The sequence below is a fragment of the Rhinoderma darwinii genome, chromosome 5 (assembly GCF_050947455.1).
Source record: "Rhinoderma darwinii isolate aRhiDar2 chromosome 5, aRhiDar2.hap1, whole genome shotgun sequence".
Taxonomy (NCBI): Eukaryota; Metazoa; Chordata; class Amphibia; order Anura; family Rhinodermatidae; genus Rhinoderma; species Rhinoderma darwinii.
This window is the reverse complement of record NC_134691.1, coordinates 52,425,356-52,447,861: the sequence shown is the minus strand read 5'-3', so window position 1 is coordinate 52,447,861 and position 22,506 is coordinate 52,425,356. Positions and strand designations below refer to the sequence as shown.

The window sequence follows — 22,506 nt, the reverse complement described above, 5'->3', positions numbered from 1 at the left end:
TTATTATGTGTTTTTGTTTTTTTAAATTTTTGGTGAACTGGAATTTAACCCCCAAGTGACCACCAATACGACTTTTCACAGTGGTCACTAAGGGGCCTTAGGCTAGGCCGTCGCCTTTTCACGGCGGCCCAGTCGAAGTCCTGCACGGGTGTCCCATACAGGCTGGAGCCGGGGCACAGTTGGCTGATGACAGCCGGACTCCTGCTCCAATGACCACGATTGAAGTTTACTTAGATTGTGGCCGTTTAACCCATTAAATGCTGTGGTCAATAGCGACTGCAGCATTTAACTTGTTCACTGAGGGAGAGAGCTCCCTCTGTTTCACCCATCGGCGGACTGCAAATGCAATCACAGGCCTCTGATGGGATGCCATGGCAGCCGGGGGGCCTGATAAATGCCCCCAGGTCTGCCCTGGGCATATGCCTATTGGGATGTGCCGGAGGCACGTCCTAATAGATGCCTGTCAGATTTACACTGACAGGCAATAATGCTCTGGTAGACAAAAACATTATAGCAGCAACCTAAAGATTGCACAGTAAAGTCCTCTAGTGGGACTAAAAAAAATAAGTAATAAAGTGAAATAAAAATTACAGTAAAAAAATAAATCCGTTTTTTTTCCATAAAAAGTGGTTTTATTTAGTAAAAGTGTAAAAAAAAATAAAAGTACACATATATAGGTATCGCCGCGACCGTAATGACCCAAACAAAGTTAATATGTAATTTATACTGCAAGGTAAACAGCGTAAAAAAACAAAAAACCTGCAAAAAAACATGGCGAAATTGCTAATTTTTTCCAGTGACCCCAAAAAAGTCATAATAAAAGTTAATCAAGAAGTCCAATGTACCCCAAAACAGTACCAATCAAAACATCTCGTCCGCAAAAAAACAAGCCCCCATATCACTACGTTGACGGAAAAATAAAAAAAATTACGGCTCTTGGAATGCCACGAAGCAAAAACAAATTTTAGTTCTAAAGTGTTTTTATTGTGCAAAAGTCGTAAAACATAAAAAACCTCTACATATGTGGTATCGTCGTAATCGTACCGACCCATAGAATAAAGGTAACGTATTACTTACGCCGCACAGTGAACAGCGTCAATTTAAGATGCGTAGAACAATGGCGGAATTTCAGGTTTTTTATATTCCCCCCCCCTCCCCCCCAAAAAAAAAGTTCATAAAAGTTAATCAAAAAATATGTACCCCTAAATTTTGCCATTAAAAAGTATAACTAATCCTGCAAAAAACAATTCCTCCTACGGCTATGTCGACTAAAAAATAAAAGAGCTCTTTGAATGCGACTATAGAAAAACGAAAAGAATAAATAAAAAATTGCCTGGTCGTTAGGGCCTAAAATAGGCTGGTCACTAAGGGGTTAAAGAACTGACTGCTTTGTTTACGTCCTGGTGACTGATCTGCTTTCATTCTAGGATTTGTCTTACTACTGTTGTGTGGAGTTGTTGGGTAAAGAGGAGGATCTCTTGATGGCGCTGTCCAGACTCTGCAATATAGACACAGGTATATATGATTGCACATCCATGTGTATTGAATAGACACAACTTCTTTTTAAAGGGGTATTCCGGTTGTAAAGAATTCTAACCAGTTTTCACCAAACCACTGGATAGGTGATAACTGCTATATAGGTCTAATCGCTGGGACCATTACAGATCGCCACAACGGGGGGTCCCGTTTCCCCTGTTTGAATGGAGCGTTGGTCGAGCCTACGGGCCTGACGGAGACAGCTGAGTACAGTGCTTGGCTATTTCTGTCAGTCCCTCAGAGTTGGATGGAGTGGCAGTGCGCATTTCTGACCGTCGCTCCATTTAAATGTGGGGCCCCAGCAATCCGACTCTTATCACCTACCCTATGGATAGGTGATAATTAAAAGGGTTCTTTCCACAAACTACACTTAAGTATAAATCATGCATATTTCTGTATTAGATGTCTAATTACATACATTATTATAATTTGTAATGCATAACCTAGTATTTGTATTCTGTTTTGCCCAGGTCCAACATTTAAGGCTGCCCCGTGTATATCTGGGAAGCGACAGGGCTCTCTGGTCCTCTACAGAGCTGATAAGTATCCAGGAGAGGCAATCGGTCATGTCACCTTTATCTGGAAGCCCAAGAGCGTTTCAGAAACCTCATGTGATAAGAGACAGCTTTGGATATGGATGCACCCTGCCCTCAAAGAGGTAATAGAATACGAACTTGCTGATGTTTATCCCATGCCACTTTTTGACAGTAGTCTAGTTTGATAAATTAATCGTGACCTGGTGCCCCATATTTGCCCTCAACTAAATACGAATTAAACTTTTTGTTTGGGGGGAGGATCCATGAGTCATTGGGCACATTGGTTTGTTTGGGGACAATACCATATTAAAATGGTGTCGTTTTTAGGCATCCTATCCATGGTAACGAGTATGTCTTATATTACCACTGTTTAGCTGAAAGCTGGGAATTCACCGTGGTGACAGCGGCTCGGCAGCATCAAGTCATGTTGTCGTCTTTATCATATATATATTTTTATTTTTTTCTCCGCCCGCGTTAAGCAGGTTTTTCTAGTGGAGATCTTGTAAGTTTAATGGTATGTTCACACGCAAGATCAAAAACGGCTTAAAATTACGTAGCTGTTTTTAGAAAAAACAGCCTCTGATTTTCAGCTGTTTTTGAAGATTAAAATGAGGCTTCTTTTCAGGCGTTTCAGAGTGTTTAATGGAAAATCTGCTCCCAAAAAAGGCTCAAGACGTGACCTGCTACTACTGTTTAGTGTGTGCTTTTACTCGCCGTTTTTTAAAACCGTGGCATAAAAGGACACCCCGTATGAGCTAAATGCAGTTTTTCCCATTGATTTCAATGGGCAGTTGTTTGTAGGCATTTAGCTACTGTTTTTTCAGGCGTATTTTGGGGTGTTTATGCCCCGAAATACGCCTGAAAACACTGCCTGTGAACATACCCTAAATAGGTTGGGGGCAGTTTTTCATACGGTTGACCTATCCACAGGATCGGTTATCGGTGGGAGTCCGACACCCGGACCCCGCACCAAGCAGCGGAAGCTATGCAGTGGTCCGGGCCATAAGAAGATGGTAACGTTGCGTTGTCCTCCTATTCAAGTGAATAGAAGCAGAGCTGCAGTAAAAGATCTAAAAGTGTCTTTTGCAACTGTGAAATTTCAAGTGATGCTTTGAAGGCAACAAGCCTGGTCTGTGGTTACCTGGAAATACCGGTTTTGCCTGTAGATGCCTTCCTTCTACCACAAAGCATTTATAAATGACAATAGGGATGTTCACCAGGTGATGCCATGTTCTTGTTGGGTCCCGAGTTGAGGTCTGGAGTGATTTATATAACCTCAATATGGAGGAATGCAGTAGTTCCCTAATTGAATTGTTTTTGGCCAATCCCCCAAGAGGAACACAAAAATATCCCAAGCTTTCAGGTAGTCGGGGCACGATCAGTTCTATTTGCGTTTTGGCCACTGCAATACATTTCTGCCTGAAGCAGGTTGTTTTGTTTTGTTCCAACTTTGTAGTTCACAAGCAACACATCCTGGGAGATATTTATCAATGCTGCCACACAGAGCAGCTTGCCAGTATCTTTTCATTGTACGGTGTGTGATTCATCAACTGGGGGCATGCACAGTTTAAAAACGCCAGGTCAAATATGGTGCCATTTGTTTTTCGCCAGTTTTGTAAGTGGAAGAAAATGTACAGGAATTAGTCAAAGTGGCGGAGGAGTTTCAAAAGTATAGCCATATGTCAGAATGACCTATTGCCAATGTATTTTTATGACATAAATACATCAAATCTGTCCCAATGTTTCTCAAATCCACACAATTCTTCATGCATGCTGTATTGTGAGAGAAATTATATTTTGGTTTTACCAGTGATGAATAAATGTAAACTAAGAATTGAGCCAGGAATTCCTCATTAGTTTGTGTGGCAGTTACCTGATATAATTTTATTCTTGATGTAATTGAATTCTTCTCTGCAAACACTCACTTCCTGGGGAGCCATTCTGCAAGCAGAGCTGCAGTGTAAAGTATGGGGAGGCACAGGGCTGCACATTGAGCCTCTGACAGTTAGTGAATTTCAGGCCACCTTGGAATCCCATTAAATAATGCAACATTTGGAGAGTATAGCAAGTACATCACCGTATTGGATCACAACAATTGTTATTGGATACTACCAATAAAGAGGTATTTTGGCCCTGAAACCCCCTTGTGACTGAGGGAGGTACAGGGGGAGGACATCCATTGAGGCAGTCAGGACGTCCTGGACAAACGGCAAGTACTTTCCCACATTGGCCCCCTGTGTAGTTCTGCCCTGTTGCTCTCAGAATTGTTAGTCTACAAATCTCTATCACTTCGCACAGATTTTAATCGCTCACAGCGGTCCTTGCCGTATTTTGGGATCACAATTTCTTAATGTCATTAGGGGACACGGCAACCACAGTATATGCCCTTGCCACTAGGAGGTTGACACTAGGTAGGAAGTTTTGGCTCCGCTCAGGGAGGCCATACCCTTCCCACAGACACCGGCTAAATGTAATTTTGGCCTAGTAAATTTTATTTCGCATTGTTGTCAGCTTCCTCCACCACCTGTCACCTAATGCCCCTTTCCTCACTTGCAGGTGGCATGCCGGTAACCCCACTGTTGAGAGGTTACCGAAGAGGTGACCTTGTGTGCACCTAAAGAATTCTGAGGGTGAGTACAAGAGGTGCCCTGAAAACAACCCCCTCGCCCAATCTCCTTGCACTGCTCCGTTACTGTTTATCTTTACCTTAAAAGGGACATCTTAAACTCTGTGGGTGCTCCTCCACCCAAGGCCCACCTCTCGTGCCCTGGGTAGTGTTGGCGTATCTGCACCCTGTGGCGCCAAAGTATTTTCCCACAGGTGGTGCTGAAATTATTTAGCCTTTGGCTTCCAACAGGACAAGTGAGCTTCCCCGTCCTATCCGATGCTCTACCGCTGTGCTGGCGGGTTGGCAGAAGGGCTCCTATCATCCAATGGCTTGTTAGTGTGGGCTCTTCTCAATGCCGGCTTCAGGGGGAGGTTTTGCCTTTCTCCTTCGGCATCCCTCAGTTTTGTGCCATCCTCTGAACTTATTAGACCTGTTCCCCAAGAGTCTTTAGACTGCTCGTGACGTGCCCTTCCAGGATGTGGCCCCACCTTGACTGGGCAGGTTCCTTAACCCAGGCCTTAGGGGACCTTTCCAGACTCTCTCAGACCATGGTGGAGTGCCTGCCATCCCAAGTAGTAGCAGTTCAGGTCAACGCTTCCTTAGAATCCACAACCCCATCCTCGTATTGGTCTAGTAAAAGGGCCCAGAAGCACCAGGGACAGATCCCGCTCCTCTTCAGGTTATTCAAAAGCGTTCCCTGTTAGGACTAACACTCAAAGTTGCCTCCCTGCAGGATTAGTCTGGGGAAGCCTCTGACTTGGCTTCCAAATCACAGCAAACACTAAATTGGCGGCAGCTATGGAGATGTGTATTGGCTTACCGAATGCTCTATTTTACCCGTAGCCGCTCCTTTCCTGGCCGCCATTGGGTCACGTGATCTCCATCTATACAAATTCTACAGTGTCTGCTTGAATTCATTGTCTCAGTACAAGTCTATCAGGGCCTTGATGTGAGTTTTATAGACATGCAATGAGACTTTTCCAGTACTACGCAGATGCTGCAGGATTTGGAAAGTCAAAATGGAGATCACATGACCCAACGTCGGCTAAACCGGGTGGGTGAAAAAAAAAATAATTGCGGTAGTGCTTCTTTAAGGATGAGTACCCCCCCCCCCTCTCCCACTCACTCTTTTTCCAGCGCCATCCTACAGTGAGTTTTAGGAACAGCTCTCGAAGTAATGGACACCCTGAAAGATGCTTTTCCGTCTCCAAACTGACTGTTCTGCTCTGCCCATTTCCAGAGGATTTGTTAACCAAATGTGCTGTCTCTTTTGGCAGGTCAACCTGTGTTATGACTTTCAAGAGCACCACCCTGCTTCTGTTAGACACGGCTTGACTTAGTGATTCTCTTGACAATAGATTAAATTCACTGTCTAGATCTAATCTTGTGTCCAGGAGGCTCTATCCTACGCCTAGCATTTGCCACTGCCTAGGTTAGCAGAGTCTGCTCTGTCTGAGCTAGGCAGCTTCACCAGGGTATCTCAGAGGGAGATTTGCAGGAAGACTTAACCGAACTAGCCTCATGGCTCCAAGTTTTTGCGTGAGACCTCCCTTAATTCTGCTTATTTCACTGCCAGAGCAATACCTAATTCTGTTGGTATTTGACAATCCGTTTGGCTTAAATTAAGAGCAGCGGACCCTGCCTCCAAAAAAGGCCCCAACTGGCCTTCCATTTGCTGGTGTTAGCGCCCTGATAACGATGAGAACCGTTATCCAGCCATTCAAGTTGGGGTGACTCTTCGGCAGGATGTCGGGCAAGTTGGTGTCTGCCTTCAAGGTTATCCCCCCCCCCCTCCCCGAAGCCCAATTTCACATGCGGCCTCTCCGATCCTCACGCATTGAGACAAATCTCAGGATTTCCTGTTAAAGTCAATCCTCCGGCCCCTGCAAGTTTACCAGGAGCTGCTTTGGTTGGAAACCTCCCCAGCCATTTTCCAGGGCCAGTCCTCCTTGCCCCTCCAGTGGCTTGTTATCTCGACAGATGTCAGCCTCTCAGATTGAGTGTTGAGTCTCCACACGGTTCAGGGAAGATAGTTGAAGGAGGAATCTCTGCTGCAGATCAATATTCTGGAGTTCAGGGCCATTATTCTAACCCTCACCCCACTTCTCCTGGATCGTCCGGTCGGGGTCCAGAATGACTACTCCAAGGCGGTCACCTATCTTAACCATCAAGGTGGCACCAGGATTTGGGCAGCAATGTGGGAGTCCTCATGGATCCTTCACTGAGTGGAAAGTAATGTCCCAGCTAGGTCTGCGGTACATATGCCTGAAATGAAGTGGGTTGCAGTTTTTCTCATTCGGGGAAACTGGATCAAGTGGAGTAAGGCATGTGAACTTCCAGATGTGAACTTCGTCTCCATCACAATGTTTGTCTAAGCAACAAGGGATCTGGATCCTATGGCTTTTTTATCGACATTCTGTTCCCTTTTTGAGAGGGATTCTGCATCTCTTGCCTCTCCTTCTGCTGCTGTCTAGTGTTCTCAAGCGGGTCAAGGCGGAGGGCATTCCCACATTACTTGTGCCTCTAGACTGACCACCTAAATCTGCTCGCTGTGGTGTCATCCGCTTCAAACCGACCTCCTTTCCCATGGCCGCGGTTTCACCCCATTTTACCTCTGCTTTGTTTAATGATGTAGCAGTTGAAGTCTTGAGGTCCTGCGGTCTGTGTGTTCCACCCCCAGGATCCTTGTCCTTTTCGCAATCTGTCTTGGATCAGGGACCTGGCTTTGCTTCTCTCAGGGCCAGGTCTCTGCCCTCTATGCTTTTTCAGTGTAAGTTTGCCTTCCGTTTTCAGGTAAAAACCTTTTGACAGTGCAGCTAATAATGACCCCCCCCCCCCTCCCTTCCACATCCCACTGAGTCCTGCGATTTTAATCCGGTCCTGGGGGCCCTTTTTAAGCCTCCCCATTTTGCTCTGAACTTTACCTTCGACTTCTTTCCTGGAAGGCTGCATTCTTTGTGGCCTTTACTTCCATGAGGTGGGTTTTTGGACTGGCTGCGCTGTCCTATCATAAAACTTGTTTTCTTGTGTTCCGTCCTGTCCTATCCTTTTCTCCCGAAGGAAGGTGGTTTCTGCCTTTCATGGCAATGAGAAACAACTTAAAAGCACAGGGAACATAGCACTTCGATGAAATGTATAAATATATAACTACCACGTATCGTAAATTTCATGGCAATGAGGACATCGTCCTCCCCATCCTTTTGCACCTCTCCCACCCATCCACGGGTGCATTCCCTTCACGGTCTCTTCATCTATCTTGCTGCTACTGAATTGTTCAGAAGCCCTCACTTTCTATTCGTCACCCTCCCCCCCCAGAGGGCTGCACAAGGGATTGGCTGTTTCCAAGACTGAACTAAGCAAGTAATTGTAGTCTGTGCTTAGGGGTAATGTTCCCTCTTTCGGGTTGCCGTCCATTCCACTCAGGCTGTCTGTCCATCCTGGGCTGTAAGGTGCCAAGCGTCAGTGTCATGTTTGCAAGGCTGCTACCTCTGCTTCACTGCGTACAACCACAAAGTTCTACCTGATTCAAACCATGGCTTCCTCTGATGCAAGCCTGTGTTGCGCGGTACTCCGAGTTGCTGTGCTGTGCTTTTGGACTTCCCATGATACTCTTTAGTCTTTTTGTACGGTGTACCCCAATGACGTTTAACAAACAAATTTTGGATTTTTTGTGCTCTCCCTAAAAATTTTTCCCTGTTACATTCATTTGGGGACTCGGGTCCCACCCTTGTTTGTTTTTGTTGGCAGTACTTTTGTTCTAGTTCTCCTGGGACCCTGGATGTGTTATAGCTGCTCCTACTGCTTCTGGACAAACTGATTAGCCAAGGGTCTGAGGGAAGGGTAACGCCTGCCTGAGAGGTGACCTCACTTTCTTCCTACCTATTGTCAGCCCCCACTAGTGGCAAGGCCCTGTACCCATAGTGCTGCGTCCCCCAATGATTTCAATGAGCAAAGAGTTTACAAGTAGTACAAAAATCCAATCATTTTGCACACGCTAATTAGGGCCGATCTCCTAGGAATCCAGTTGACCTACCAGTATGATGATTGCGTTGTGCAAGATATTGCAAATTACCTGTAGGCATCACGTGCACCTTGCTGCAATTAAAAAATGTAATTAATTATTTATTTTTGGCAGGATGTCTTAAAGGAACTCCGGCTGGTCTCTATATGTGAAGACAGACCTGACAATTTTGTAAGTATCTCTGAGGCAGCACCACCTCCTACGACAGAAGATCCACCAGCAAGTGTGACTACCGCAGTGAAAAAGAGGAAATTGCAGAATAAAGCAGTAACTGCTGTTCCTGTTAAAAAGATCATTGGGGATGGAACAAGGGCTGCCCCTGACCCTTATTATTGGACTTCAACACACACCAGCATTACCATTCGGTATGGGCAGAGGTTTATCCAGTTTAATTTGTTGTTTTGACATTTAAAGTATTCCTGATTTTAAAGATCACTATATTCCACAATTGGTTTTACTCCTTTTGCTGTGTAGTAGTCAGTCTGTTTGTCGAGCACCTTGACGCCTGAATATGCAACGATGTCCTTTTTGGGCAAAATAACAGAACTTTTGTTTTAACTTTTCATCACGTACTTCTGTTCATCGTGGGTCTAATTACCGCCTTAGCAGCGAATATGGGGCCCTGAGGCTGAGGGGTACACTAATGCCAGTTGCTCACGACCGATGTGCCACTCGTGCCGTTTTTAACGGCATTCGACTGGCAACTGATGGTTTTCACTGACCCATTCAATTTAGCGGGTGAATCGGGTCTCTGAAAACTGACCCGATTTTCCGATCCGTGGAAAGATCGGACGTGTCCTATCTTTTCATGGCTCACTGACTGGACCCGGCCGGCGCACACGCTCGTGTACATGAGTCATTAGGTGTGTGGTCTAGCTCCAGTATGTGGGTTCTCCTTTGTGTAGAAGACCCGATATGAGACTACTAATCGTTCTTTGGATTTCGCTCAAGTAAACGTGCCTATGCTTCGGTTCGTTTGCTGTCAAAAAGTTGTGGAGGCATTCCTGACTTTGCTAGGGGGCCTATGAACTCTAGTTATGTTACAGCTATTGATTTTCTTTTAGGTTTTTTGTGTCCTTGACTTTGAAAGTTTTACCCCCTTCTTTCCTGGCATTTTTCCTCTGGGAAGGGCAAGGGTGGACATTTAAAAATTTAATGTCTGGGTACTAGTTTGCAGCCCTCCTAGACATTAGGTTATGAATTGGTATCCATAGAAATCACCAGAAACTACCTACAAAATGGTCTATGGCCATCCTAAAGAGATGAAATTAACCCGTTTTATATTGAAGCTGGCTCAGATTTGCTGATCACCCCCCCCACCGGTCGATCCTCAGAAGCCCTGGTGAACAGCAATTGCGCCTAGTTGAAATTGCATGAGGCCATACATTATGTAGTATTACCTGCCCACCATCCAAATAAATGGCCAACCATGTAGAGGGCTGGGTTCACCAAAGTGCGAGTCAAACGTACTTTTGCTTAGTGTGCGATTCCGGATGGTGAACCACTTCTCTGATGTCCAAACGGGGCTTTTTTTTTCATGTTAGGGGAATTTTTATTTATTTTATTTTACCTGCTTTCCCTTGATCATTGTCACAGAACAACAACTATTACAAGTTGTAAGCCTGGTGTGGTGCAGTTTCTGACTACAGTACCTTTCTTTGCTCCATTTGAGGCTCTGTTCACATCATATTATGTTAACACGCTACGGGGAAAGCTCCCGGTGTATACGCTAAACATAGGCCCCCATTCACCCGACATTGTGGCCAATGGGCAATGTATAGTAATACAGTGGCATACATAGGGGAATACGCCTGCTTATACCTCCGCCTCATTATTTTAAATGATGTAATCGGAAGCCTAACAAAGTGCAACTGAGTAGTAAACTATATTAGTTGACTTGTCTGTTTTTAGATTTTTCTCAGTCTCGCTTGACTTTATTTTCTTTTCAGAGACCTGACCATGGAAATTGTGCGATATAGACTTGTTGGCCCAATTTCTCACTGTGTGCTCAGCGATGCTCTGCATGTTGCCCCACTTCATAAGGTAAGGACGTGTAGACTAGATACTGGCATTCTTGTCTCAGTGGTTAGCACTGTTGCCTTGGGGTCCTGAGTTGGAATTTGACCAGGGCATCATCTGCATGGAGTTCGTATGTTCTCTCTGGTTTCTGCCTGCACTCCAAAACCTACTGATAAGTTAGTTTGGAATTTAGATTGTGAGCCACTTTGGAGACGGAATATGTTGGTACTCTATAAATAAATATATAGCATGTTGACTAGAGACTTAGGGTATGTGCACACACAAAATCAAAAACGTCAAGGGAAAACAGCTTCTCATTTTCAGAAGTTTTTTTTTATTCAGTCGCGTTTTTAACAGACGTTTTTGGAGCTGCTTTTCTATAGAGTATGAAAAACGGCTGAAGTGACATGCACTCTTTTTTTCGTGGCCGTTTTTCAAAGCGGCCGCGTAAAAATCACCCCGTCGGAACAGAATGCAGTTTTTCCCCTTGAAATCAATGGGCAGATGTTTGGAGGCGTGTGTGAACATACCCTTATTGTATCTCCACATGGCCCTATTACTCCTTTTTTCTCTTTTTTTTTTTTTTTTTCTTTTTGTATGCATCACCAAAATGTTCTGCAGCACTGTACAGTGATTATAGTCACTCACGTCCGTCCTTGTCCCCAATGGGGCACATAATCTAAATTCGCTATGTCAAATACATACCCACTAGGGCCAATTTTTATAGGAAGCGGATTAACCTATCCGTATGTTTTTGGAGCGCTGGAGGAAACCGGAGATGCCGAAAGAAACCCACACAAACACAGGGAGAACATATACAGATAATGTCCTCGGTCAGGTTTGAACCCAGGCCCCAGTACTGCAAGTCAACAGTGCTAAGCAAAATGGGCTTCATGCTTGCAGAATTAAATTCTGTAACTGAGGTTTGCTACATGGTTTTTGCATCCATCTATAGACCAACTTACAACAGACGATTTGTGTACAAAAAGATTTTTGTTTGTCTGCTCCTCCCTGGTCTCTGTACCTAGGTTTTACGTTTGATACAATCATAGTAATCGGAGTCATTTGTGACCATTTCTGTTTTTTGTTTTACTCATCATAAACTTTAATATGATGGTGATTAATCTCCCACCCACGCAGGAAACTGAAGATTCAGGACCCCACAGCTGGTGGGCAGATTATTGTGGGAATCCAGATAATGTTCTCCATCACAGCAATCGGGAATCCTTATTTAAGTTACTGAAAGGTAAAAATGTCTTGTGTTTGTATATTATACTATTTGTAATATTGTATATGTTGAAGTTTTTGTATTTAGCGTTGTTCGCTAAACATGTCGGAAGATGTTAGACTTCCATAATTGGGGATTCTTTTTTTATAAAATTGTACTTCAGTCGTAGGCCTTGATACGTGATGCTTAGTCCCTACAATTTGGCAGCTTTACAAGCAATGTTCATGGAGTGATGTGATGTACTCGCTTGGTTAAGTTGCCCTGTCTCAGTAATAGCCACTCTTGGGCTCCCCAGCACACAGACTGTTGTCTCTAATGGCTGATCCTGCAGTTGCATCCTCCCTCAGATGTCACACAGCAGACCGCAGCAACATGGAGAAAGGAAGGACTGAGGAGACATTACAGCCTAGAGGGGAGAGGGGGAATAAGAAGTGAGCAGCCTCCGTGTGGGAGAGAACAAGGTCACGCAGCAAAGGGATAGTAGATTATGGCGTTTATGCCATAATGCAGTTTGCTATGATGACCGTGATCACACAGCAGGAGGAAGGAAAGTGTATCACTGAACGGAAACCCTCACTGGGCTCTAATTTTTGAATTTCTTTAAGGAGTCGTCCTAAAAAGGTGTAATTAAGAGTAAGACGCTATAGGAACATCTGGTGACCATACGAGTTCCTATAAAGAAAATGGGGCAAACAGATGGGACTCGAGGGCTAACCGTTGGTGTGGATCCATAGCTCTGTGCACGGACACTAGTTGTGCCAACCGGGCTGCAATGTAGTGTTTATGTCAATTTGGAACGGATAGCCCATCTACCATTTTCTGAAGGCATATAGTGGTCCGGACCAATGCCAACCCCCAAAAAGTTAAAAAGTAGTATGTTGCATTCTCTTTTATATCTGGAGATGCCACTGGTATGGGAAGAGCTCCAAAATAATAAAGGTGTCGAGGAAAAGTGACCATTTATTACAGTGTGTATCCGCCCCTCACAAGAAATGGTAGGAAAATCCTAAGATTTAATTCATCACAAGCCTTCCGGACCCTAAATTCAAATCCTCAAACAATGTTTAAAAGAAATATGCAGCACTCCAGATTTAGATGAGAAATTGAGAACTTTTATTTTCCCATTGCAACGTTTGAGACCTCAACTGGAGCCTTTACATTATATGTAATATTTTTTCCTGTTTGATTTAATGAATTCTGTGTATCTTGTCTGAAATTGTGCAACGCCATATAAACCTCTTCCATACCTTCACAGGCATAGAGTCTCCAGCGCAGATACCATCCGGAACTATCTTGGGGCTCACTGTTGGGGACCCAAGACTGAACTTGCCCAATAAGAGGACCAAATCCTTTCCAAGTTTAGAAAGCTATGAAGGTGAACCTCCTAACATTCTCTCAAGTCACGTGAATTCTGACTGCTATAATTGACACTTTGCTTTCTGTACTGGTCTTGTGCTCGGTGGGAGCCTCTGTCTTTCCATACAGATGACCCGGGTTCAAATCCTGGCAAGGCCAACTAGAATGTATTGATCCCAGATTTTTTTTTTTTCTCTCAATCATTATACTTGGTGATCCACATGTGTGGTGGTAAAATATGTATGATTCCTGGTGATTGAAGGCTGCTACGTGAATAGAGAACTTGGCAGAGTCTGTCTGTTGATGGATGGAATTTTTCCGCTCTGTTTTTTTTTTTTTTTCCATCTTCTAGATAGAGATAAAGTGAGGTCCTTAACATTGTCTGGAGTTCCTGTGGAGTGTACGGAGAGTCTTATCTGGTCTTCTGATGTGCGAGCTCATGTAATGGATAATAAAATCTCAGAGCAGGTAAATACTGGTCAATATATCTAGAATCCAAACGATATATAGGAGCTGCACGGTAATAGGAAACCAAAAAATTTGCGGGTGCTAAGCCTCAGATTCTTGACCAAGTCCCCTTACAAAATTCAAAAATCCAAGGAAAAAGGTAGCACTCCAAGTAAATATAAACTTGTTTTATTCACTCAATGTGTAGACAACGTTTCACCTTCCCATTGAAGGCCTTTTCAACCAATGAGTGTGTGTGTGTGTGTGTGTGTGTGTATGTATATGTATATATATATATACACACACAATTAGTGTTTTGGCAATACAATCATGTAATTAAGATAATCAGATATGATTTAATATAAAAAGATACAAAACATAATACAATGTGACATTAAAAATGAGTTACAAAATCCATGTAAGTTGTGACAGCGGTACCTTGTAAAATACTAAATATCAAATGCAAGAAAACACAAAAAGTGCTAAAATGTATTAATTCTAATAATTGCCATCGGGGAGCACTCTCCTCCGAGCTGTCCGTTGACACGTATGACACAGTAATTGGAATTCATACATTTAGCACTTTGGTTTCATTTTTTTTTTTTTTTTACATTTGGTATTTTATGCACGGTTTGCTGCCGACTTTGTGTCTAAATTGATTTTTATTATAGATGTGATCACAAAGTAGATAATTTGAGCGTTTCTTTTCTTAACCCCTTAACGACCGGCGTATAGTGTTTTTACGATGGCCGTCCAGGGTAGTTCTTCTGAAGCGACGCGTTTCCACGTTGGCACTTCAGAAGAACTTTCCTCGCATCGTGCAGGGTGCTGCTGAAGCCCGGGCTCTTAGTAACAGCCTCGGGCTTCAGGGCAACGATCGGAGACCACTAGCAGTGGTTTCCGAACATATTTAACCCCTCAAATGCGGTGCTGAATATCAAGCGCCGCATCTGAGTGATTTTAGAGGGAAGGGCTCCCTCTCTCATCCCACTGGCATCCCCGCGTGTATCGCGGGGTGGCGATGGGTTCTATGGCAGCCTGGGGGCCTAGCAAAGTCTGCCTTTTAATGATTGCCTGTTCGGCTATGCCAGAGGCATGACCTAACAGGTGCCTGTCAGTTTTACACTGACCGGCAATAATACACTGCAATACCGAAGTATTGCAGTCTATTATAATAGCAATCAGAAGTCTGCACAGTAAAGTCCCCTAGTGGGACTAAAAAAAAAAGTTAAATAAAGTTTGAAATAAACAAATAAATGTGCCAAGTAAAAAAAATAATTAATTAAAAACACTTTTCCCCCTTACAAAATACTTTATGAAAAAAAGTTACTCATATTTGGTATCACTGCGTCCATAACGAACCAAACTATAAAATGATTATATTATTTAACCCGCACGGTGAACACCGTCAAAAATATAATAAAAAACAATGCCAGAATTGCTCTTTTCTGTTCATTCTGTCTTCAAAAGAATTTGATAAAAAGTGATCAAACCGTCGCATCTACTCCAAAATGGTACCAATACAAACTACAAGTCGTGCCGCAAAAAAAAAAAGCCATCATACAACCGCATCGGTCAAAAAATAAAAAAGTTATGGCTCTTAAAATATGGCGACACAAAAGTAAATAATTTTGAAAAAAAATGGGTTTTTACTGTGTAAAAGTAGGAAAACATAAAAAAATCCATATAAATTTGGTATCGCCGCAATCGTAACGACCTACTGAATAAAGTTATTATGTTATTTATACCACACGGTAAACGGCGTGAAATTTCTGTTTTTTTTCCGGTACCCCACTAAAAAGTTATTCAAAACGTAATCAATAAATTATATGTACCCCAAAATGGTGCTATTATAAAATACAACTTGCCCCGCAAAAAAAAAAAAAAAAAGTCCTTGTACAGCTATGTCGACGCAAAAATAAAAAAGTTATAGATCTTTGAATGCGACGATGGAAAAACGTAAAAAATTGCTCGGTCATTAAGGTTTAAAATACCTTTGGTATTAAGGGGTTAAAGGGTCTGTCCACCATGTTTAGTTTATTTAGATCTATAGACACATCTGTAAATACATTGCATTATTTATCTTGTGGTAGGACACTGCTAAATTCACAATTCTGGTCATTGGAAACAGTCGACGAGCTTTTTGTCAGACCAAACCCTAACATCTAAGCGGAGCCCATATTATGCAGTGTAAATGTATTTTTTTAGAATAATTCTAGATGTAAACTGGTGCGTGAATGTCCACCTTTAACACCATTTTTAAGCCCAACCTACTGTCCTTAATTTCCTATTACATCCTCGCGTACTTTGTACTGGTTTTCTTTATGATGGAAACCCCCCCAACCCCCTGCCTGCAACCAGCAGAAGAGGAGCTTACGGCATACGGTTTATACACCACTCCAGTAATAAACTCCGTGCTGTAAGCTCCTCCTAAACATATTGGTATAACAGAGCTTCAACCGCTATATTGATATATTAAAGGGAATCTGTCAGCAGTTTTCAGGCCTGAGGCCCTAATACACGGGTCAATGATCGGGCATATGAGCTCTCGTTCACGATCATTGGCCTGTGTAATCAGGGCATCGGTCAGCCGATTAACGAGTGAACACTCGTTCATTGACTGTCCTGCTCTTTTAGGTAGAATTAAAAATCATCGTTGTTGGCAGCACACTGTGTAATTAGAGATGCGCTGCCGACATGACGAAAGCTTAGAGACGTGCGATTGGCGTAATGTGCGCTCGTCCCTATACATATCCAATCATTGCTCCGTGTGAAAGGAACAAACTAGCGTCGATCAACGAGCTGTCTTGTTGATCGGCGCTCGTTTACACGGCCCATGTCGGGCTGTGTCATAGTACCCATGGCGATATAGGGGTATTGTAAACATACCTTTTTGTTGCTTGACCGAGACAACGTTTAATACCCCCAGCGCCGAGATTGCAAGTGCCACTGAGGCCAAACTTGATGTGTAGGTGCCTCCGCACTGCACGCTGCAAGCCCCACCACTCTGTCCCGTGACTGTACCAGCGATCTCTTTTTGGTCGCTAGAGCCGTCAGTGGTATTTGCGACTGCTGCCTTGGGGGAAATCAAACATCTGTTGCTTGTTCAATCAACTTGCATGACCGAGACAAAAGGTGTGTATGTAATGCCCTTCTCCTCCATTGCTCTGTCAGCATTTTTTAGGCTGGCATTCCCTTTATGTAATAGGCACAGAAATGTTGAAATATTTAGATAAGACATAATACAAAATGTCGTTCAAAGGTAAAAATTAATTTTTAAGAATCAGCAGCCGCAGTATCTGCATTAAGCTTTATACAGATGGTTTTGTTTTTTGCCATTTATCTTGCAGTGGGCAAAATGTCATCTTGATAGTAGTAATATTGTGTCCCATGACTCATGATGAATAGCTCTGACCCTAAAACCTGTTCTGAAACCTTTTCCAGCGCTATATGGAGGATTTCTGGACCCTCTTCCCTTTATTTGTCTGTTTTTTGATAATTGAGAATTTTTGGGGGATCTCACTGGTGCCTGTGTAAAAGCGCTTTACTGTTGCATGTTTTAGTTTTCCTTCCAAGCAGGAAAGACCCCAAATCCTTCTGACACGTGAGCGGCTGTATAACTCATGAAAACTGTTCTATTACAGGACATGAACAGACTAAGAAGTGAGCTGCTGGTACCAGGTTCAAAGCTGGATCTTGGCAATAAAGAATCTAAAATCCCTGTGCTGTTAATCCAGCAGCCTGGTAGGGTCACTGGTAAAGATCGCCCAGGGTGGGGAAGCGGATGGGACATTTGCCTGCCAAAAGGATGGGGAATGGCTTTCTGGATTCCTCTTGTAAGTGTGTTTTTTTTTTTTGTTTTTTTTGTCTTTTAAATTATTACTAATATGCAATATTGAGTTTGTAATGGCAAACTTTCAGATTTACAGAGGTGTTCGTGTTGGGGGTCTACAGCAAGGACTGCTACACCTTCAGTATATGGGGGCTCCAAATGTGCCTGGTGACTTCCCTGACACCCCAGCTGGTGTCAAATCTGCACAGGAGGCTAGAGTGAAATTGCTAGATAAATACACCAGGTAAGACTGGATGCTGGAAGATCATTTATATATTGACAACTGCCCTGGCATGTAGACTTTTTTTCTTTTCTTAACTTTTTATTTTAAATTTATTTTTTTTAGGTGTAATTTAAAGAGACTCTGTCACCACATTATAAGTGACCTGTCTCTTACATAATGTGATTGGCGCTGTAATGTAGGTGACAGTAATGCTTTTTATTTAAAAAAACTATCTATTTTCACCACTTTATTAGCGATTTTAGATTTATGCTAATGAGTTGCTTAATGCTCAAGTGGGCGTATTTTTACTTTAGACCAAATGCGTTGTGTTGCTCACCGCTGTTTCCTCAAAACAGGTAAGTGGCTATGAAGGATCAGCGGTGCCCGTGCATACTCCGCTGCACAAAAATAGCGCAAAATAGGACAAACCTCTGACACGCACACACACACACTGCAGCTGGTCTTCAAAATGGTGCCGGCTATCCCCCTACAAACCAGCTTCTATGCTGGGTCGCTCTGAACTGCGCACACGCAGTACAGAGCGAGACGGTAGAAGCAGAGGATGTAAGGAACGGGTCCTGTTCGTTATGTGGTATGCACTGTAGCTGCCGTATTACATCTGTGTATGTGTCGTTAAGAGACACATACACAGATGAAATAAAACATGAAAAAAAAAATTCATGACACCTTTCATTTTAAAGTTATTTTTAACTGCAGTCCCGTTAGAATGAGTGAAGTGATAGCATGTAAATTACTATAAGGATACAGTGAATGGACACTTAATGCGGACAAGCCGAGAGTACATGGAAAATGTGGAGTGTTAGAGTCCTACCCGTACTGTAACAAGGCTGTATTGTCTACAGTCAAATGGGCTTCTTACAGACACAGAGGTGGAAGATTGGTGAATATGGCCTCTAGTATGTGACAATAAAGGGGTTTTCCAGTCCTAAGAAATTGATGGCCTATTATCAGGATAGGCCATCAATACCTGATTGGTGGTGGTCCGACTCCCGCACCCCCCACCAATCAGCTGCTTTGAAGGGGCCGCGGCACTCATTTGAGCGCTGCTTGCCCTTCATTTGAACCTATTCATAATGTGAGTCGCGGACACACTTGCAGCGGTGTCCATAGTATTACAGCCTTCTCCCATTCACATGAATGCTGTAATACGGTGCACTGCAACTACAAGTATGTCAGCGATTCACTGTATGAGCAGGTAGGAAATTAAGGGGAATCAGCGCTCGCACTAATCAGCGCTCGCACTAATCAGCGGGGGTGCCGGGAGTCGGCCTGTCACTGATCAGATATTGATGGCCTATCCTGAGGAAAGGCCATCTATTTCTTAGGACTGGAAAACCCCTTTAACCCCAAAATTCATAATAACCATAGCCTCAACTTGTAATACACACAGAAGATTTAGCCTAAAATAATTCTGGTCACTAAGATTCCATAGAAATATGCAAATCCTAAAACATTCTCTTAACAGAACACTATTGGAGAGCAATTAACTGAAGCTGGAGTCTTTTATTATGATAACCAGATATACTAATGTTTCCACTATATACACTAGACGTCCACCTGCAAAGCGAACAAATTTTATCAAGCATGGAGTTTTGGCACCCTTTCATTGCCCCTGGGATCAGCTTACAAGAGAATGGGAAATCCGGTCTTCCATTGCGGTGAATCCACCTGAGGTTAAGCAGCAGATAGATGAACTTGAATCCAAAGAAAACCCTTGTGATTCCCCACTTGAAATGAAAATGGAGTTGTCTTCTGCAGTCAGCGCTGAGGAGGAGACCAGGCTAGAGGCGGAGACCAAGGAAAGAAAAGATTTCTCTGTGCTAAGGTTTGTGCAATTTTAACTTAATATTTTGTCTTGTTTTAATTTGGAATATCTAAATCTCCACCTATTCTGAGATCTCGGTGGTGGTCATCGTGATCATCCGTGAGTGTTTCGTGGTAACTACATATCGTCGTATTTTGCACACCTGTTCCTAAACCTTGTTAGTATTTACTTAATCTAAGACCAGCTTCACGTGTGTTAGTATACATGTATACCACCGCTCTGCAGTAGATCCAGAAGTACGAATAATAGAACATCTGTCACCCGGATTGCATACGTATTAGTGCAGGGGTCTCAAACTCGGCCGGGTAAGTGGGCCGCCTATAGAAAAAATGGGAAGTTGACGGGCCGCATTACTTTCAAATTTGATACAATACAAAATTATTGTTAATCAATTAGTTATTTGAACTACTATAACACTACAGTACTATAATAATACCGCTAGGTTTAAAATTTTAGATATTTCTCCACGTGCTTATTTCAACAATCCAGCTTTCCAGTTTAAGTGTCGCTAAATGCAGTCCGGCGGCTCAGTTAGCACACGTCAAGATTGGGCAGCCCCTTTTTAGATGCTGCCGCAGTGCCGATACTAGCGCTCTGCCCGGGACTCCGCTCTGGGGAAGAACCTGACACACTGTCCATATATGGGCAGCGATGTCAGGGAATTCCACAGAGTCCCAGAGCAGAGCCGATACTAGCGCTCTGCCCGGGACTCCGCTCTGGGGAAGAACCTGACACACTGTCCATATATGGGCAGCGATGTCAGGGAATTCCACAGAATCCCGGAGCAGAGCGGATACTAGCGCTCTGCACGGGACTCGGGCTCTGGGGAAGCCCCAGACATCGCTGTTCATATGTGGACAGCGATGTCAGGGAATTCCAGAGTCTCGGAGCAGAGACGATAGTAGCGGCTCTGTGTCCCGCGGGCCGTGTGCTTGAGACCCTTGTATTCGGGTGTAGTCACACGTTACGGTCATATCAGGGTTTTTTATGCGATCTTGCAAAATCCACCACATTTGAATACACCCTTACTGGCTGCTAATACTGATGGGCTGTCTTCTAGAGGGGGACCTTAGACATTCCCTTTGACTAAAATATGTATACATTAGTATTGCATCTGTAATTTCACATTCGCCAATTTAATGGGCATTTTACAAGCACGAATTGGATGAAAGTATTGCAAGCTGTTTATTTGAAGTATGCTCATGACCATGTGAAATAACCTATAGATTTACATTCGCTCCACACTGCAGACCATATAAATACTGATGTACCATTGATGAAAAACACGCTTGTGTGAAACTGACCCATCGAAATGCAATGGTTGGGTACGAACGCTCATTGAGTCTTTTTTATAATTTAGTAGTGAAGTTAAAGGGGTTGTCCAGTCATAAGAAATTGATAGGACAGCAACATCTGATTGGTGGGGGTCCGACTCCCTTCACCCCCGCCTTATCATCGGTTTTGAAGGGGCCACTGCGCTGCTTCCTCTGCATGCCTTATCTGCTTGTTCTGTGAATCGCTGCGACACTTGTAGCAGCAGTTCACAATATTACAGCTCTCCCCATTCAGGTGGGGGGAGGGGGGGTGATAGTCCCGCAAATCCTCATATTTAATGTTTTATGGGAAACAAAAAAAGTTGCAAGGAACCATTGCCAAAAAACTGGCAATATCAGTTTGTTTGCTTGTTGTTTTTTTTCATTTTTGCAAGGTCGTTTGCAACTTTCTTTTCTGTAGGAAGAGCTAGAAAACAAAACACGGTAATGCTGCAATCTTCTTAGAATTCACTTGCAACTAGCGCAGAATACAGGATTTACAGAAGTATTTAATTTTTTTTCAATTCTTTCTACTAGGAATAAAAAGCTTCTGAAGATGCTTTCTACCTGTGTTGATCCAGTTAGTCATGGAGATAAAAGAGCCAGTCAGCTACGTTCTCAGGATTTGTCTTGTCTGGTTGGCTCTGTTCTGAGCACATTCCCGAGGTCTTTGGTTTGGGTCAAGCTCTCGATAATGGCAAAGGGGAGTCCTGAACTCCACTCCTTGATCTGCATTCCATCTGAACAGGACTTGCTTCACCTGCAAAAAGACAAGTCATTCCCTGGTCCTCTGGAGCCCAAACATGGTGATCGTTTTAAGAAGAAAGTATTGAAACTTAAGAAAGACAAAAAGGAAGTCAAGAAAAACCAAGATTCAGAGAAAAAGAATGCAGTTGAAGAGTCCTCACATAGCGATGATCTGACGCTGGGGCTCTGGCCAAGTCCTCTACCTGAGGTCACCAGTCACTGCAGTAGACTTCTTCTAGGTTATGTAACACAAGGAGATTTCTCCATGGTTGTGGGTCACGGTGAGGCTTTAGGCTTCGTTAGTTTAAGTGGACTAGTGCATATGTTATCTGGTCAACCTCAGGACAAGACTGGACTTGTTCTCATTAGGAACCTAACATCCCTTCAGTACAGATTTGCCAAATTGACCATTGAGGTATAAATTTTAACAGGATTCTAATACAATCGACTCCCACTCTGATGTATGCAATAAATAAGTGTCCTACTATAGACCAAGACATCCCTGAACACCCCTTAGACTGACCCCTGCAGACGTACAGAACATGATTCAGCAAGTGTCACTTTTTCCAGCCTGAATTACTAAGTTTGTAAATAGATATGAAGAAATATCTATAAGGCGTTCTGCATACTGTCTTAGTATGGCTCCGTTTTGTATAAAGCCATAATAAGGCATCCACAGAAATACATGAACCTCTAAGGGTATGTGCACACGAGAAGTGGCTTTTACGTCTGAAAAGACACTGTTTTCAGGAGAAAACTGTTCCGTCGTTTCAGACGTAAAAGCTCCTCGAATT

The 22,506-nt window shown here is 43.3% G+C and overlaps 1 protein-coding gene across 2 annotated transcripts in view; it reads left to right on the top strand.

Moving 5' to 3' along the window:
- The window catches only part of POP1 (POP1 ribonuclease P/MRP subunit), a 33,613-nt gene extending 11,374 nt beyond the window's left edge, over positions 1-22,239 (top strand). For both annotated transcript variants that reach the window (XM_075825958.1, XM_075825957.1), the window contains exons 6-16: positions 1,428-1,515; positions 2,007-2,194; positions 8,816-9,066; positions 10,651-10,744; positions 11,861-11,966; positions 13,204-13,323; positions 13,657-13,772; positions 17,396-17,587; positions 17,673-17,827; positions 19,377-19,652; positions 21,503-22,239. In XM_075825958.1, the coding sequence (XP_075682073.1) occupies positions 1,428-1,515; positions 2,007-2,194; positions 8,816-9,066; positions 10,651-10,744; positions 11,861-11,966; positions 13,204-13,323; positions 13,657-13,772; positions 17,396-17,587; positions 17,673-17,827; positions 19,377-19,652; positions 21,503-22,133 (2,217 nt within the window). In that variant the 3' untranslated portion in view covers positions 22,134-22,239. The remainder of the gene's footprint in view (positions 1-1,427; positions 1,516-2,006; positions 2,195-8,815; positions 9,067-10,650; positions 10,745-11,860; positions 11,967-13,203; positions 13,324-13,656; positions 13,773-17,395; positions 17,588-17,672; positions 17,828-19,376; positions 19,653-21,502) is intronic.
- Positions 22,240-22,506: the final 267 nt, after the last annotated feature.